The sequence below is a fragment of the Ranitomeya imitator genome, chromosome 3 (genome assembly GCF_032444005.1).
Source record: "Ranitomeya imitator isolate aRanImi1 chromosome 3, aRanImi1.pri, whole genome shotgun sequence".
In the NCBI taxonomy this organism is placed as follows: Eukaryota; Metazoa; Chordata; class Amphibia; order Anura; family Dendrobatidae; genus Ranitomeya; species Ranitomeya imitator.
In genome coordinates, this window is record NC_091284.1 from 784,199,330 (window position 1) to 784,218,219 (window position 18,890).

Below are 18,890 nucleotides of genomic sequence, written 5' to 3' on the forward strand. Positions count from 1 at the left end.
ATATTCTAGAATACCCGATGTGTTAGAATCGGGCCACCATCTAGTGAGTAATATTCTTCTGCGGAGCGCTGTCACTGTTATTTTCTTTCTATACAGATAAGGTTCCTTTTAAGAGCCTGAGCTGAAACATGCAACAAGAAGCTGGAATAAGATGACCATCTTTTCCAAGTGGTGATATGAAGCTATTGTTATTCTTTACTAACTTTTAAGATGGATCCACTACACAAGAATGATAATCACAGGCACCCATTAACAGACTTGTCTTTTATTATAAGATGTTACCAAAACTGAACTGCCATAAAAGAACATGGAAAAAATGCATCAAAAATATATAAAATTTACAACAGTACTGGGGGTGTAGGTCAAAGCTGCCGTAATTACAAACTTTAGCCAAGCATTCAATTATTTACAGCTTGGAAAAGCAACACAACAAGTGCTATAATATAATAATAATAAAACAAACAAAAAGACCGTAACCTCTCCAGCCTATTATTTACACATTATTTGTACATCTTTACATATAATTGCTATAAGGTACATTGTGCACTTTTGCTCTAAATTCACATCATTCGTCATAACGAAGGGACATTAAAAATTTCTCCACGTCCATTCCAGCCGGGAAACTGTCCGTGCTCTTCTTACGATGCTTCTGTAAGAGGTTAAAAGACACCAAACACTGAATTAACTAAGGTGAAAAGTTAAGCATGGGTTTAGATCACATTTCCGCAAGTTACCTCTGCTTGTTCAGGCTCTTGCTATACTATAGTGACATTGGTGATCACTAGTGATGAGCGAATATACTCGTTACTCGAGATTTCCCGAGCACGCTAGGGAATTCTCGAGTAACAAGTATTATTCGCTCATCACTAGTGATCACTCCACAGGGTGATAAAACACACGTTCCTCTCTCCAGTACCTGTCGAAGTTGGTAACAGGTGGTCAATAGGACTGACAGATCCCCACCAAGAAGGATACTGATGGCCTATCTCATCAATATCATAGAAGTGCAAAACCTTATTGTGACGACACATCATTTAATCTTAATTATCCAGACATCTATTTTCAGTAAGCTTGAAAGCACTGACTTATCTAGATGTTGACTGGTAGAAGTGATATTTGTAAATTGATAAACGTTATTTACCTCTTATTTTAGCTCCCACAGTTTATTATACTGTTATCTTTGCAAGTCAACAAACTGCATGGCTTGGTATAATGTGTAATCAACATACCAGCAAAAATCATTGTTCTGTGACCCTGCATCCGTGTTTTGCAAAGATAACAGTACAATAAAATGTAGGAGCTGACATAAGAGGTAAATAACATTCATCAATTTACAAATATCAATTCAATCTATAAGAAGTCATCATAAAGATAACAGTCTATGCCTCCTGGCTTACTGAAAACAGAAGTCTGGATAATTAAAATTAACCCCTTAGTAAGAGCCAATTTTGTACTTAATGACCAAGCCAATTTTTACAGTTCTGACCACTGTCAATTTATGAGGTTATAGCTCTGGAATGCTTCAATGGATCCCACTGATTCTGAGACTTTTTTCGTGACATATTGTACTTCATGTTAGCGGTAAAATTTATTCAATATGACTTGCGCTTATTTATGAAAAAAGCGGAAATATGGAGAAAATTTTGAAATTTTGAATTTTTATGCCTTTAAATCAGAGTGGTGTCAGAGTGGTGTCACACAAAATACTTAATAAATAATATTTCCCACATGTTTACTTCACATCAGCACAATTTTGTAAACAATTTTTGTTTGTTAGGAAGTTATAAGGGTTAAAAGTTGACCAGCGATTTCTCATTTTTTCCAACAAAATTTACAAAACCATTTTTTTTAGGGACCACTTCTCATTTGAAGTGAGTTTGGGGGGTCAATATAACAGAAATTACCCAAAAGTGACACCATTCTAAAAACTGCACCCCTCAAGGTACGCAAAACCACATTCAAGTAGTTTATTAACCCTTAACGATAGTTAAAGCAATGTGAAAGGAAAAAATGAACATTTTACTTTTCCACAAAAAATTTACTTTGGAACCAATTTATTTTTTATTTTTACAAGGGCATCAGGAGAAAATGGACCACAAAACTTGTTGAGCAATTTCTCCTGAGTACACCGATACCCCGTATGTGGGGAAAAAACACTGTTTGGGTGCATGGTAGGACTCAGAAGGGAGGGAGCACCATTTGACTTTTTGAATGCAAAATTGGCTGGAATCAATGGTGGTCCAATGTCGCGTTTGGAGACCCCCTGATGTACCTAAACAGTGGAACCCCCCCAATTCTAACTACAACCCTAACACAGCCCTTACCCCAACCCTAAACCCCCAACACACCCCTAACCATAACACACCTCTAACCCTAACCCCAAACTTCTAACCCTAACACACCTCTTACCACCCCTAACCCCAAAACCTTAACCCACAACCTTAACACCAAAACCCACAACCCTAACCCCAAAACCCTAATGGAAAAAACATTTATTTTATTTTTTTTACTTAATTAAGGGGGTGATAAAGGGGAAGGGGGGGTGATTTACAATTTTTTTTTATTTTGATCACTGTGATAGACCCCATCACAGTGATCAAAATGAACCAATAAGACAAATCTCCAATGTTTGCCAGGTGCCGGCCAGCCGATCTCGGCGGGTGCACTGCACATGCACCAACTATTTTTTTCCCGGAAGAAGACGCCGAGGGCTGGGTGAAAGGACCAGGGGATGCATGGCAGGGCTCAGAAGGGAGGGAACACCATTTGACTTTTTGAATGCAAAATTGGCTGGAATCAATGGTGGCGCCTGATGTACCTAAACAATGGAAACTCCCCAATTCTAACTACAACCCTAACACAGCCCTTATCCCAACCATAACCCCAATACATCCTTAACCCTAACACACCTCTAACCCTAACACACCTATAACCACCCCTAACCCCACCACCACAATCCAAACCCTAGCCCCAACCTTAACCCTAGGTCTAACCCCAACCCTAATGGAAAAACATTTATTTTATTATTTTTATCTAAGGGGGTGTGTGATTTACTATTTTTCTATTTTGATCACGGTGATAGGGTCTATCACGGTGATCAAAATGATCAAATAGGAAAAATCTCCAAATGTTGCCAGGTGCCGGCCAGCCGATCTCGGCAGGCGCACTGCACATGCGCCCGCTATTTTCTTCCTGGAAGAAGACGCCAGGGGACAGGACCAGGGGATGAAGGAGGTGCATGGCAGGGCTCAGAAGGGAGGGAGCACCACTTGACTTTTTGAACGCAAAATTGGCTGGAATCAATGGCGGGTGCAATGCCGCGTTTGTAGACCCCCTGATGTACCTAAATACTGGAAACTCCCCAATTCTAACCCCAACCCTAACACCAACACACCCCTAACCCTAGCCAACTCTAACCCTAGCCAAACCCTAACCCCAACTCTAAACCCAATTTTAGCCTAAACTAAGGGGGTGATAAAGGGAGGTTTGATTTACTTTTTTTTTTTTTATCACTGTGATAGACTATCACAGTGATCAAAATGAACCAATAGGAGAAATCTCCTATTGTTGCCGGGTGCCGACTGGCAGATCTCATCGGGCGCACTGCACATACGCCCACCATTTTCTTCCCAGAAATGCCGCGGACTGGGGGACACAGAAGGAGGGATAGGGGGACATCGCAGGTACAGGGGCGGCTCGGGGGAACCCATTTCTCTATTCTGATGTGCTAGATCATATCAGAGGAGAAATAAACAGGAAATCAGACATTTTATTTTGCAGTCGCCGTTATTTGGTGAATAACAGCGATTGCAACACTAGGGACGGTAAAAACCGACCCAAATCATGTTCTTCAGGGTCTCAGCTTTCCCCAGTAGAAGAGACCCCAGAGATTTTCCGATGCTGGAGGGCGCTATACCCTTATTTCTCAGCACCATTAAAAAGCCACTATAAGATTTCCAATGACAAAGAAGCATATTGTCTCTTCAGAGAGGAAGAGGACTAGAACTCTAGTGCCACCTATTGGAAGTAGCAATCCTAACAGTCAATGTCGACCCTTTAACGAGCCTTGTCACATGACTTAGGATAATAGCCAAACCAGAATCTCAATTTGCAGACACTGTGTTTCGGGGTACAATGACAAAGAAGCTAATCCACACAGCTTCGCAGGTCATCCCATTCGCTTGTTGGGCCAGTATGGAGGAGCCACTGCATCAGTGTGAACAGTAAAAATTAGACATATGTTCACAGAGGTCAGATCCCACCAACTCGCCTATCCTACGGCATCAATTTTGATAACCCCATAAAACTTTTGGTTGCAAGAAACACACTGTAAAAAAGGCTAAATGAGGCAGTACCCTTGCTTTCTTCTTTTTCTGTAAATCAGACAGGCTTAGGTGGTCTCTTTTATGTGACTGTCTCTCCAGTCCTTCGGGTTCATCACGCTTTCTCTTTTTAGAAGTGCTCTTGGAAGATTTTACTTGTTGAGAATTGTCCTTTAGAGGAGTGTTTGACCCAGATTTTGCAAGGGAGGCACGTGACAGTATCATTAGTGTGTGGGCAGCCATATTGACACTGTTCTCGCTACCAGCCTCACTGGCAGGGCTGCAAGTGGGCAGATCAGGAGTAGCAGGTGGAAGCATGGGTTTTGGCGTGCCACCTTCTTCATTGTAACGCTTGCTTGTTGGGGTTCTTGTTTGATCTACATGGTTATCCAATTGCCTGTCTTCCAATCCAGAGCCTGGGGTAGGTGGAAAGGACAAATCTTCCTGAGAGGATTTCTTTGGACTTTGAAACTGCATGCCCTGTAATAATTGGCTGGCTTGTTTCACTAGAGGACTAGTGGGGCAGACCCTTTTTTCTTGGGGCACCTTTTGGGGTGTCCTCCTAAGAATATTTGGCAGAGAAGTTTGTTTCCTACTGGTTTCCTGGGGTTGTCTGACATTCTTTTCACTTTCCTGAGTATTGCTCCTCTTATCAACTTGTACCGCTCCAGTCTCTACCTGCAGAACATTCTCTTTGTTGCCGAGCATGCTGCCGCATGGAGCAACAGGTCTCTTCTCTGTGCCTTGATCCTTTGTGGTAGAAGAAGTAGTTGTGGAAGCTCTTGGTTTCCCTACTACAGACGGGACAGTGCTTTCAGCCTTTTTACTTTCTTTTGAACTAGATGTAGAGACATTTCCTGTACTCTGGACAGAGTCACTCTGATCAGCTTTCTGACTTTTGGAACTTGTTGAGGACGAAGACCCCAACTTGACTTTGGCTGAAGTTTTCCCATCAAAGAAGAGCACCCTCCGATGAGCTTCTCCTTCTTTGTCAGCAGCATTGGTGCCGTCGGGATGAGTGATGTCATTTCCTAATCTGTTAAAAGAATAACAATGCTGTTAATAAATACAAGCCTATCAAATGTCATCATGAACTTGTCCACATTTACCCAAGTACTCACCTTTGCACAAAAGAACTGGACAAACCACCTGAATCGACTGTAGAATTGGATAATGATTTGCCTAGACAGGGATAAGCAGCACAAATATATCTTAAACATAAAAGGATGTACAACTAATGCAAAACAATGTTAATGCCTGGACAATGTAGAGAGAAAGTAGGCCAAGAGCCCAAAAATTATATATATACACACATACACATACACACACACGATGTAGGATCAGAGCGATGTGTCAGTTTACAGGGTGCAGCAGTTGTGAAGGAAAGAAATAGAGTTCTCCGTGCTGAAGATCAAGTAGAGCTTAGAATGCTGAGCTGTGTATAACCCTGCGCACACCACTGATCTGTGTATATTATAGTGACAGAAAGCTGCTAATCAGTGTTGGGAGCAGGGTTGGAGAAAGAAAGAGTCATGAGGCCAGTTGTCATGTAGAGAATCTCCTGCTGATAAAAACAGGATTTTTGGTTGCTTACCGTAAAATCTGTTTCTCGGAGCCTTCATTGGGGGACACAGTAACCATGGGTGTATGCTGCTGCCACTAGGAGGCTGACACTATGCACATAAAAAGTTAGCTCCTCCTCTGCAGTGTACACCCCATAAACTGGCATTATATGAACTTCAGTTAGTGAGAAAGCAGTAGGAGAAAAAAAACAATAAGGTTGAAATAACCACAAAGATGAGAACTGTAAACATGAGAACAGTCATAGAACATAGAACCACAGAAAACAGCACAACATGGGACGTGTCCCCCAATGAAAGCTCCAAGAAACAGATTTTACGGTAAGTAACCAAAAATCCTGTTTTCTCCATCACCTCTCATTGGGGGACACAGGAGTCATGGGACATCCCAAAACAGTCCCTGGGGTGGGAAAAAAACAGACTTCCATCAGGTCAGAGGACTCACCACTGCCGTCTGCAGGATCCTACTGCCCAGGCTGGCGTCCGCCAAAGCATAGGTATTGACCTTGTAAAATTTGGCAAACGTGTGGATGGAAGACCAGGGTCGAAGCCCTGTGGCGTACTGCCCAGGAAGCGCCGACTGCCCGGGTAGAGTGAGCCTTTATCCCAGGAGGCATGACTCACGACTAGACCCCAGCCCGATTCCAGGCTGGGCAGCAGTCTCCTCTTCCTCAGGGACGTCTGGGACTCCTCAGTAGAGGACGCATGGGTCAGGGAACTTGTATCCTCTGGATACAAAATAGATTCATTTCACGGCCCTGGGATCGTTTCTTCAAATTCTGACCTCCAAGAGACCACCCCGCTCTACTCCCGGGTTTCTTTGCAGCCATTGTTTCCCTCCTTAAATCAAGGGTAATCGTTTCCGTCCCAGAACAGGAATGATTCACCGGCTTCTCTTCGAATCTCTTTGTACCGAAAAAGGACGACACGGTTCGCCCCAGTCTGGATCTCAAATTGCTGAAGAAGAAGTTTCGTCTGGGACACCTCAGGATGGAATCCCCTCGTTCAGTAATCGCTTCCATAGAGGCTCAGAAATTTCAGTTTCGGGCTTCCGAAAGTCTATCCATCGTCCCCGACACCCGTTTCGGGTGGCTCGTCAATAGGAAGAAGTCCTGTCTTTTTCCTTCTCAGCGCCTCGTATTTCTGGGCATGTTCGACATTTGTCGGACCAGAGTCTTCCTTCCCGAAGACAAGATATCACTCCGTCGGGAAGTTTGCTTGCTCCAGGGTTCTCGGCTTCCCTCCTTTCCAATGGGCCATGAAGGTCCTGGGGAGGTTGGTTGTAACATCGGAACCAATTTCCCTTCGCCATTTTATTCAAGACCTCTTCAGCAGGCTATTCTGTCACAGGGAGACAGGTCTGTCTTCTCCCTGCATCATCAGATCCGGCTTTCTTCCCGGGTCAAACGGTTCCTTGACTGGTGGCAGAGGTCACCTCTCATATCCCAGAGTAGATCCTTCAGAGCAGATCCTTCCTTCTAGTTCTCTGGCAGGTGGTGATGACGGACGCCAGCCTGCTCGGCTGAGGCGCGGGGCTTTGTCACCTGATTTTTTTTTCAGGGTCGTTGGTCGGCGCAGGAGTCCTCTCTGCCAATCAATGTCCTCGAATTCCGGATCATCTTTCTGTCTTTTCTTCACTGGGTAAGGATTCTCAGGAGTCTGCCAATTAGAATCCAGTCAGACAATGCCACAGCAGTGGCATATGTCAACCACCAGGGGTGGACTCGGAGTTCTCTGACCTCGGCCGAGGCTTCCAGGATCCTCCTTTGGGCAGAGGCAACAGTCCTGGTGAGTTCCGCAGTGCATGTCCCCGGCGTGGACATTTAGGCCGCCAATTTCCTCAGCCGCTAGAGCCTCGCGGCAGGGGAATGGTCCTTACTTCAGGAGGTCTCCCATTGGATTTCTCTTCGATGGGGGACTCCGGAAGTGGACCTCACGGCGTCCCGATTGAACAGGAAGGTCCCTCGGGTCGTCCCAAGGTCCTGCGATCCTTTTGCACTGGTGTTGACGCTCTGGCCATTCCTTGGTCGCAGTTCGTGCTCCCCTATCTGTTCCCACCCCTTCCCTTGCTTTCCAAGCTGTTGAAAAAGATCAAGGCGGAAGGGGTGCCGGTCATTCTGATCGCCCCGGATTGGCCCAGGAGTTCTTGGTTTGCGGAGATCGTCAATCTTCTCGCGAACGCCCCCTGGCGCCTTCCAGACAGACCCGATGTGTCTCAGGGTCCCATCTGCCACCCGAATTCTCGGTCGCTCAGTTTAACGGCGTGGCTGTGGAGACCGCAGTTCTAAGAGCGTCCGGCCTTTCGGTCCGGATGATTCACACTATTATCCAGGCTAGGAAGCCTTCGTCTTCCAGGATCTACTATCGTACCTGGAAGGCTTACTTCCGTTGGTGCGAGTCCAACCGCTTTTCACCTATGTCCTTTTCCCTGCCTTCAATTTTGGCTTTCCTTCAGGCAGGACTGGATTCGGGCTTTGCTCTTCGTTCCCTAAAGGGCCAGGTTTCTGCACTCTTCTTCCCTTTCAGTAGATGTTATCTCAGCCACAGGTTAAGACCTTCCTTCAAGGAGTAGCTCACGCTGTCCCTCCGTACAGGGCCCCTGTGGATTCATGGGATTTAAAGCTTGTGCTGGACGTTCTGAGGGGTTCCCCCCTTTGAGCCTCTCAGGGAGTTTTCCCTGTCAGTTTCTATCTTGGAAGGTCGCTTTTCTTGTGGCCATCACTTTGATCCGCCGCGTTTCCGAGTTGTCGGCCATTTCTTGCCGACCTCCTTTCTTGGTTATCCACCAGGACAAGGTGGTCCTCAGGCCTCCGCCTTCCTTCCTTCCCAAGGTGGTTTTCACCTTCCACCTCAGTGAGGACATCGTTCTACCTTCCTTTTGTCCAGCTCCAACTCATCCTCTGGAGCGATCGTTGAACAAGCTGGACCTTGTCAGGGCAGTGAGGATCTCCCTGGCTAGCACGGCCGCTTTCCGGAAGACTGATTCTCTTTTCGCCATCCCTGATGTCATGCATAGAGGCCTGCCGGCTTCCAAGGCGACTATTGCTCGCTGGATGAGAAAGGCAATTTTGGAGCCTTACCGGGTCAAGAACAGAGTGCCCCCTAGGTGGATCTTCCAGTCCTAGACCTGGAGGAGTAGCGGGAATGCCAGGAAGGAGCGAGTCCGAAGGATACCTTCTTCTCTTAACGTGCCTGTGGCCTCTGCTGTTGGGAAGAGGAATCTGATGTCGCGAAACGACGAAAAAGGCCGAAAAGACCGAAGTTGCCGCCTAAGGGGATGTAGGCAAGGTCTGGAGAAGGGAACTGGTGCCGCTCGTGGCGTCCTTAATAATTTGGTCCAGCTTGGAACCGAAAAGACGTGATCCTTGAAAAGGCAGGCTGGTAAGGGACTTTGATGACAAATCCGCCTGCCAGGTCTTGAGCCAAACGGTGCGACGGCTGGCAACATTACTGGGCGCCTGAGCGGCAGAAGACGCGGCGTCCAGGGAAGCGGAACCAATTATTCCACGGCGTGAGTAATCTGGGTGGCAAGTTCCGCCAGCCAGTCTGGTGGAGCTCCGGCTTGAATGCCCCAACGGAGTTGTTTAGCCCATTCGGATACAGACTTCGAAACCCAAGTGGAAGCAAAGGCCGGGAATAGGGAAGATGCGGCAGCTTCGAAAGCCGACTTCGCAAAGGATTCCATGATCCTATTGATGGAATCTTTCAGAGGCGCCCCACCGGACAGCGTGATTACCGTGTTGGAGGTAAGTCTAGTAGCCGGCGGATCCACAGAGGGAGAAGTCGTTCTCTATCGCCTCTCATTCCAGTTGGCGATGAGATCCGGAGGAAAGAGGTATGAGACTCCAAGACGCTTGCCTCTGAGAACGTCTGGTTGAGTTCTCTCTTTCTCTGGCCAGAAGCTCCTCGAATTCAGGATGAGGAGCGAATACCTTGGGAAGTAGTTTAGACCGTCTAAACGAAACCGCCTGATCTGCGGGTTCCATAGAGGAATCTTTGATGCCACAGGTCTGATTGGTCGCTCCAATGAGGCTTTGAACCATATCACTCATGCTAACAATTTGGTTCGAATCCGGCCCCAAATTATCCTCCGAAGGCGCATCAGAGAAAGTCTCACCTGACTCCGGAAGGGGGGGGAGGACCAGGGGGAAGTCGACCACAGAGAAGGACCGTGGGGCGAGATGGACTGAGAAGAGAACACAGACCGGCAATCCTGTCTGGATCTTTCGCGGCCTGTATTGGAAGTCTCGGACGGAGCTTCTTGTGACCTGCTGGCTACTACGCAAGTCTGCAGGGGCAACCAATCAAGCACGGACACAAGGGTCTGGGACACCCGTGTGAGATCCACTACTGATAGAGACAGAGAGGAGGCCCAGCCTGGGGTGGGGACTTCGCTCTCAGGTGGAACAGCAGGGGGGGGGCGTCCTGGGCGGTGAGCATGTGGGTTGCTGCAAGCCTTCCTGAGGGAAGCTTACAAGACGAACACGGAAAGTATTTCACTAAGGCACAGGAAGTAGGGAAAAAGTAGGAGGCCGGGAGCGACCTCCCTTAAAATTAGACCGAATGGGCCCCTGAGGAAAATGTCAGAAGGTTAGGGGGCAGCGGGGCAGGGGAGAGTGTCAGTCTGCGGTGCAGAGCTACTCACGGCAGATGCTGCGGTTTCCAGATGGAAGGCTGCACGGCTTGGAAGATGCACCTCAGGAACGATAGCACCTAGAACAGGCAGTCACATCTGGGGCAATCTCTTGTCCGAAACTTGCTGCAGGCCTGAAGGACAGCAGTGGGGAGATGTGAGGATGCTAGAAATTCACGCTCATAAGATGGGCGAAGAAAAACGTTCCTGGCGCTGAAATAAGTAACTGCGGCTGCACGGGGAGTGGTGGGCGGGGCTAACGCCAGGCCAGGAGCACCAAGATGGCGCCGGTGGGCGGAGCTCGCTGATGAAAGTCAGGCGGGAGAAAAGCCCGCCCGAGGGAAAGAAAGTGGGAGGAGTCGCGGCGCCAGAAGTAGGCCCTGGTAGAGGCCGGGGCCTAAATTTGAGGCCGCGGCGGTGGGAGAAGTGCGGACGCCGGGAAAAGCGGCGCGGTTGCCTGCAAGGCTGCCGCGCCGGCGCGTGTCAGAAAGGCACAGTGCGGCCGGAGGAGAAAGCGGCGCGGTTGCCTGCAAGGCCGCCGCGCCGGAACAGAAAACAGTGCGCCGGCAGGCAGCCGCGCCATGTCAGAAAGGAACAGTGCGGCAAGAGGAAAGCGGCGCGGCTACCTGTAAGGGAAAGAAACAGTGCGGCCGCAGGGGGAAGCGGCGCGGCAGCTTGCATGGCCACCGCACCGGGTCAGAACACAGTGCGGCCGGGGGAAAAAGGCAGCGCACTCGCCTGTAAGGCCACCGCGTCGGAGAACAGCGCGGCCGCCGAAGGAAGAACCACGGCTGCCACGTGAACAGAGCGATGACCCCCACTCTATGTGTCCCCTGCGGCCAATATATAATGGAAGGGATGGGAAAACGTCAACCAGGCCAAGGAAGCCTGGAAAAAAAAATCCCAAGGGACCCCCAGACGACCACCCCGGAACTGAGGAGGGACCTAGAGGCACTTTGAGGGTAGGAATACTCACCTAAAACTTCCCACGCCGTCCTTAGTAACCTCAATCCGGGGAAAATATCAGACGTCCAGGGAGCTGATGGACGTCCTCGTCTCCTCCAACCGACAGGCTCTGGTGGGCGAGTGGGTGGGGGACGGATGAAGTACTGGACTTCTAAGCACGCTTGTGTGCTAGGATCTTGGTCCTGCTGTGGGATCTATGAGGATACGGGGTGGCAGTACACGCCGTACTCATAGTCCGTATTGTGGTATTGGAGGTGTGACTGTTCACCCAGTATCCCTCTGGAAAATCTGAAAAGGAAGGACGCACAATGAGGTAGATAAGGGTCTAATGAAAGACCCATGTCCACCTCCTACAGACACTAAGCTAAACTGAAGTTCATAATGCCAGTTGGTGGAGTGTACACTGCAGAGGAGGAGCTAACTTTTTTGTGCATAGTGTCAGCCTCCTAGTGGCAGCAGCATACACCCGTGGTTCCTGTGTCCCCCAATGAGAGGCGACAGAGAAACACTGATTGTATTGAAATAGCAAAACACAATGCAGTGACACCGGGATTTCTGCTGCCACATTATGGTGCTCTCAGATTACATAGCAAAAAACCTGCTGACAAATTTAATTTAAGGTGGTATTCCAGTTTCCCAGGTTGACATAGATCTAGGATGTGTTATAACTTTATGATTGGTGCAAGAAAGAGCTTTAAAGATGCCCTCACCCCATCAGCCCTAAAATGTAGAGATTGAACCTTCAAGTACTTACACACTCGGAATCAACAATGTGGCAGCAAAAGCTAAGGAAGAGGAATGCAGTACAACAGCAGGATTGTGGCCGCCTAACACTCAGAATCCCGGGGGGCTAATGACATACCATCACTTAAGTTTTGGGTGACGAGCTGAGGATATGGTTACACCAAATAATAAAATTTTTTTCAAATTACTTTATTTTTAATTGGGGAATACGGGGCGACATTTTAAAGTTGTGGAGTCGGTGTCAATTTTGGTGGAGCCGTTATAAAATGAACCTACTCCTAAAATATATAATACGTTGGGTACAGTAGTACAATGCAGGATGTGCTGTAAATGTTTTCATAATTTGGGAAAGTTATGAAATGTCCTATAAATGTTTGTTCTGTTCCTGATCGAAGGATCTCGCTTTTATTTGAGATGAATCTGTGTTGCACTTTATGTACATGCTCAGTAGTGTCCAGTGCTGTGGAGTCGGAGTCAGGGAAATTGAAGAGTCTAATGTACACACATAATACACACTAATATATATACCGTATATACTCGAGTATAAGCCGACCCAAGTATAAGCCGAGGCCCCTAATTTTGCCACAAACTGGGATAACTTATTGACTCGAGTATAAGCCTAGGGTGGGAAATGCAGCAGCGACCGGTAAATTTCAAAAATAAAAATAGATACCAATAAAAGTCAAATTAATTGAGACATCAGTAGGTTAAGTGTTTTTAAATATCCATATTGAATCAGGAGCCCCATAAGATGCTCCCTACAAAGTACGCCCCATATAATGCTCCATAAAGTTCATGATGGGCCCCATAATATGCTCCATAAAATTCTTAATGGGCCCCATAAGATGCTCCATAAAAAATATGCCCCATATAATGCTGCATAAAGGTTAATGAAAGGGACAGGGGAGCCATGCATACCACGATAGGGATGAGGGGACAATGCATACCAGGCTTATACTCAAGTCAATAAGCTTACCTAGTTTTTCGTGGCAAAAGTAGGTGCCTCAGCTTATACTCGAGTATATACGGTATATATTTCAAACAAGCCATATGAATACCTGCATTTGCACTAGTTCTCGGTGGCTCAGGCTTCTTTGACCTTGGAGGCAATGGCAGTTTCGGGACTATAGGCTTGGATACAGGAACATGCAGGATCTACAAAAGAAAAAGAAAATCTGTTTCCGCTATTCTTAAGTAAAAAGAGGGATTTTTGGTACTCACCGTAAAATCTTTCTTGGAGCCTTCATTGGGGTACACAGGTAACCATGGGTGTATGCTGCTGTCGCTAGGAGGCTGACACTATGCAAAAAAAGTAAAATAGCTCCTCCTCCGCAGTATACACCCACCGACAGGCACAGAGTACCTCAGTTAGTGTGAAAGCAGTAGGAGAAGCAACCAAAAACAACATATGTACCAACCCAACAACGAAGGCACACAGGTCCAATGATGGTACAAACAATTAGGGAGGGTGCTGTGTCCCCCAATGAAGGCTCCAAGAGAGATTTTACGGTGAGTACCAAAAATCCCTCTTCCTTTATCACTTCATTGGGGGACACAGGTAACCATGGGACGTCCCAAACCAGTCCCTAGGGTGGGAACAGAAAAGATGCAAAGAAAAAACAGACTCAGGTCGGCCGCTGCATAACCGCCGCCTGCAGCACCTTTCTTCCCAGGCCTGCCTCAGACGAGGCATCGCTATGAACCCTGTAAAAACGACCAGGTCACGGCCTTACAATCTGGAAATCCAAGGCCTGGTAACAGACAGTCCAGGAGGCCCCACCGCCGAGAGGAGTGAGCCTTCATCCCCGAAGGAGCCTGTTTGTTCCGAACGCAATATGCCTCCAATATTGCTGAACGAACCCAAAGGCAATAGTGAACGTAGAAGCTGGGAGCCCATTACGACGACATTCAGAGATGACAAACAGGGCATCAGATTGGCAAAAGGGATCAGTCCTTGAAAAGTAGAGGAAAAAAAAAAAACCACGATGTTCCAGCTCCAAAAAGGTAAAATAAACAAACTTTATTGGGAAAATATAAAAACATGAAAAATCATGAGCTCCATGAAGACAACACCATGACCTGCGTGAGTTTGGCTACGCGTTTCGACCAGAAAGGTCTTTGTCAAAGCACAAAAGTAGAAAAGTAGACTCGGATAGCTCTGACGGGATCCAGCTTGTGGAGGAACTTCTCCAGGGGATGGACCAGAAAGAGACACAGAAGGAAGAACAATGTCTTCATTAATGTGAAATGAAAAGACCACCTAAGGTAGGAAGAGAGGAACAGGCCTGAGAACTACCTTGTCCTGATGTAGAATCAGGAAGGAGGGACGGCAGGACAATGCCGCTAACTCGGGAACTCTCCTGATGGACGTAATGCAACTAAGACGACAACTTTCCATAGCAGGAGAGAAAGACGTGATGTGTTGAATGGGCTCAGCAGGAGGACGCCAAAGACCAGGTTAAAATCCCATGGATCTATCAGAAGATAAGGAGGTGCCAGGTGGGCGACTCCTTGAATTAAGGTTTTTACCTAGGAACGAAAAGCCAGATTTAGTTGGAAAAGAATTGACAGAACAATAGACCAGAGTCAAGACCCACTTGTAGAAGACCAAGAATGGGAAAAAAAGAGAACAGGTCATAGGGACCAAACCCTTGTCCTCACTCTCACCAGAAGAAAGCCTTTTAGTATCTGTAGTGGATGGAAAAAAACAGCCTCCCTGAGGACTACGGCATAAACGGCCATGCTCTTAAACTCAGACTGTGAACTCTGGTGGAAGAGGGGGCTTTGAGAGAAAGGATCTGGATGGCCTGGAAGCTTCCAGGGGGCGTCCATGAGTAAGTTCACCAGGCACTTCTAGGCCAGTTGAGCTATCAGGATTACAGGGATCCAGTCTGCCTTAATTCCTTCTACGACTCTCGGGTCAAAGGGAGAGGCGGAAAAATATAAGGCAGTTGTAATTGTGACCACGATATTACTCGAGCCTCGTAGCAGATGGCTAGCAGATCCTGGGACCTGGCAATGAACCAAGAAACCTTGTGGCAGGGCTGAACGACCACTCACCCGAAGCGAGGACCTGATGGCTCAGAAAATCAGCTGCCCGATTTTCTACCCCCAGAATGTGCACGGTTGATATGGCGTAAACTTGACGTTCTGCCCATCACAGAATCCTTGTTACCTCTATTACAACCTGGTTGTTGCAAGTTCCACCTCGACGATTTATGCGAGCCACGGCCGTGGCGTTGTCCGATTGTATGCAGACCGGCTGGCTCGGAAGGAGGGTATGCCAGTGGCGAATAGCAAAAGATATTGCCCTGATCCCCGGGAGATTGATGGGAGAAAGCGGCCTCTTGGGCGGTCAGGCGGCACTGCGCTGTGTGACGAAGAAAAAACAGCTCCCCAACTGAGGAGACTGGCGTCGGTGGTGAAGATCTGCCACCGGAGAGGAAGGAAGAACTTTCTTCATAAGACTGATGCCGATGGCGTCACCAGGTGAGGGACTGCCTCACGAAGAGAGGTAGAAGCACGGGACCGTCCGTGGACACGGACCACTTGTTTGAAGATGACCAGAAGGTCAGCAGGAAATGGGCAAAAGGAAAGGCTTCAACGGCGGCAATCCTTTTCCCTAGAACGCTCCTGCAAGAGCGAAGGGGGAGAGAAGGTGGTCGCTTTAGAGTACGGGTCCCCTGGAAGAGGGATGAAAACCTCTCCTTTGGAAGGAAGACACGGGCTTGGGTCGTGTCGAACCTTAAACCTAGAAACACCAGATGCTGGGCAAGGGTGAGGGAGAACCTCTCTCTGTTGATAACCCAGCCGAGATGGACCATAGCGTCCAGAGAAAACTGGAGTTAACGCTGGTCGCAGTCTCGGCGGGGCGGTTCCTTGATCAGAAGATCGTTCAAGTAGGGAAATATGAGAATCCCCTTGGAATGAAGGATGTCCATGACCGGTGTCATGACGTGAATAGTCTGGAAGCAGAGGCTAGGTCGAAAGGGAGGGCCGTGAACTGATAAAGATCCTCATGGATCGCAAACCATAGGGACCTCTGATGCTGAACACAAACAAGAAAGTGAAGAAATTGTCCCGGTTCCATGGAAGTGATTACCGAACATAGGGACTCGGTCCTGAAAGGCAGATCCGAACGTGATATTTAAATCGCTTGAGGTCAAAAACCGGAAGGGGCGGTCCGTCTTTCTTCAGGACTATGAAAAGAATAGAGTAGAACCCCGAAAAACCGTTGATTCCTGGGGACGGGTATGATCACTACTGTGCATAGTAGGGAAAAAGATGGCCTGAAGAACCCCTGGGGCCGGCGATGTATGTCTTGGTGGGCGAGACAGAAGGGAACGTCTTCCTGGAGGAGAAGTAGTGTCGATTTTGTAGCCAGAAGTCACTATTTCTCTCGAGATTGAGGCAACCCTTTCCTATTAGGCTGCTGTCACACTTGCAGTATTTGGTCAGTATTTTGCACCACTTCTGCATTTATCACCCACTCCTGGTTTTGGCTTACAAATACTGATGTAAAATACTGACCAAATACTGCTAGTGTGACGGCAGCCTTAAAAGTAACTTTAGACTTGGACCGGGGAAGCGAAGTGCTTTTCCCGCCGGGAAATCCAAAATTATTTGATCCAGCTTGGATCCAAAAAGGTCTAGGGCCTTGGAAGGTAAAGCCAGAGAGACCAGAGAATGTGGCGTATAGCAGCGATGTTGCTGGTAGCCGTGGCGGATCAACCAGCCACATCTAAAGGAAGCGGTCACGAGATATTTGCCAGCATAGGCAGTCTGATGTACCAGATTTGGCATCTCATCCGAAGAAGCCTAGAATACTCTAATGAAGCATTCATGCCCAGGCAGACATGGATTTTGATACCTAGGTGGAGGCAAATATGGGACAGACAAGAGGCGCCAGCTAATTGAAAGGCTGACTTAGCCAAGGATTCAATCTGTGTATCCGTAGAATCCTTAAGAGATGCACTGTTCAGCAGAGATAAGACTGTCTCATAAGACACATTAGGGAATTCTGCCTATTTATCAACAAGATGTTGGCTAAAGGGATAGAGAATGAATAGCCTCTTCCTTCCTGGGAAGAGCTTTTCAGGGTGTTCCCAGTGTTTAGACATAATCATAACACATTCCCTGTGATTAGGGAAACGCCGGGAAGAACATCTTACCCGTCTGAAGACAACGGAGTGCTCCAGAACAGGTGCCTCGTCCTCCCTTAGGTTCAGAATTTGGGCAATTTCCCAAGATGAGGCTATTGAGCATATCTTGCATCTTTTAGGTCTGGTCAGTATAGGACTCAGACTGGGAATCCACATACGACACCAAAAACCAGCTCCGAGGAGGGGGCATGGGGAGGAGCCCGCTTCTTTTGCTTTGTACCCGATTTGTCCCTGGTAATGTCGGGGTCAGGTGCGTGCGAATCACCGTGAGGAGTTCGTAGCACTGGTGGCAGAAGACCGAGGAGGGGGCATGGTAAGGAGCCCGCTTCTTTGCTTTGTACCCGATTTGACCCGGTTACGGTCGTGGTCAGGTGCATGCGAATCACCGTGAGAGGTGTCCGGAGCACTGGTGGCAGAAGACAAATGTGGAAGTCGCTCCAGGACCTGGACCAGGGACTGTGAAACTTTTGTCAGGTCTGAGACCGACTGCGACATGGCAACGACCCACTCCGGAGGGGAGTGCTCTCATCCCGGGCGTTAGAGGGCTTCTGTGTGGAGGAGCTGCAGAACAGCCAGAAAAAAACGATGACTGATCTGAATGCCACTTCTCTTTAACAGATGGCACAGGCGTCGTGGATTATAGGGAAAGGAATGGGCCTCCCTGAGATGGGGCAAGCGTGAGGGACTAGGGCTACTGCTGGGGAGAGACAAGCCCTTGTGAAGAGAAAAAATAACCAGTCTGGGCTGGTCCTACCCGATAACAGAGGAGGCGCTGTGACTGCTCAGGCTGCAGAATCCCCGAGATCCAGTGCAGGTTAGTGATGGACGCCTGCTGTGCCCTTTGGAGCCAGAAGTCGATGGTGACAGACACTGCAAAAATCTTCACACGCCTTGCAGACAGAGACACACTATGCCGGAGGCGCGTCTCAGGTGACCGGGAGATAGGGATAGAAAAAAAAACAAAAAACACACTCTCTCATTATGCCAAGAAAACGCGCTTATCGAAAGGGGGGCTAAGCGTGCGGCATGCCCTGATTGGCCGAGGGTCCAGTAAGGGAGCGTGGCTAAGTGGAAGGCGACCGCTGAGTGACCGTGGCCCGTAAGAGGGCGTGGCTACACAAGAGTCCGGAGAAGGCCCAAAATCGGGGGCTAAATTAACAGAGGACATGGCATTATGCGAATGCTGAGCACCTGCAGAGACAGAACCGGAAAAGAGGCATTAACAAAAGTTCTAGTCCGGGCTTGAAAATTGGCCACGTCTCACAGTACAAGGGAGTAGGGGCCCCTTCTATTGGTTATGCCGCCGGAGTAGCGCACTGGGCAGGGAGAGGAGATCCCGTGATGGGGGAGAAAGCACGCAAAAAATACACGCGCTGAGTGCGGGGGCATGGCTCTGACCTGGAGAGAAAGAAGGGAATGAAGAAAAAATGTCCGCTGTCGTTCAGCGACGCCATATTCTGTGCGGGTCCTGACGCGGGTAAAC

At 48.2% G+C, this 18,890-nt stretch overlaps 1 protein-coding gene across 4 annotated transcripts in view; it reads right to left on the reverse strand.

The window, feature by feature from the left end:
* Positions 1-244: 244 nt before the first annotated feature.
* The window catches only part of NPAT (nuclear protein, coactivator of histone transcription), a 99,677-nt gene continuing 81,031 nt past the window's right edge, over positions 245-18,890 (reverse strand). For 2 of the 4 annotated variants that reach the window (XM_069759144.1, XM_069759146.1), the window contains exons 15-18: positions 13,304-13,400; positions 5,444-5,504; positions 4,356-5,358; positions 245-649 (exon numbers count right to left, since the gene is read on the reverse strand). In XM_069759144.1, the coding sequence (XP_069615245.1) occupies positions 566-649; positions 4,356-5,358; positions 5,444-5,504; positions 13,304-13,400 (1,245 nt within the window). In that variant the 3' untranslated portion in view covers positions 245-565. The remainder of the gene's footprint in view (positions 650-4,355; positions 5,359-5,443; positions 5,505-13,303; positions 13,401-18,890) is intronic. The other 2 variants (XM_069759145.1, XM_069759143.1) reach the window with 1 other exon arrangement.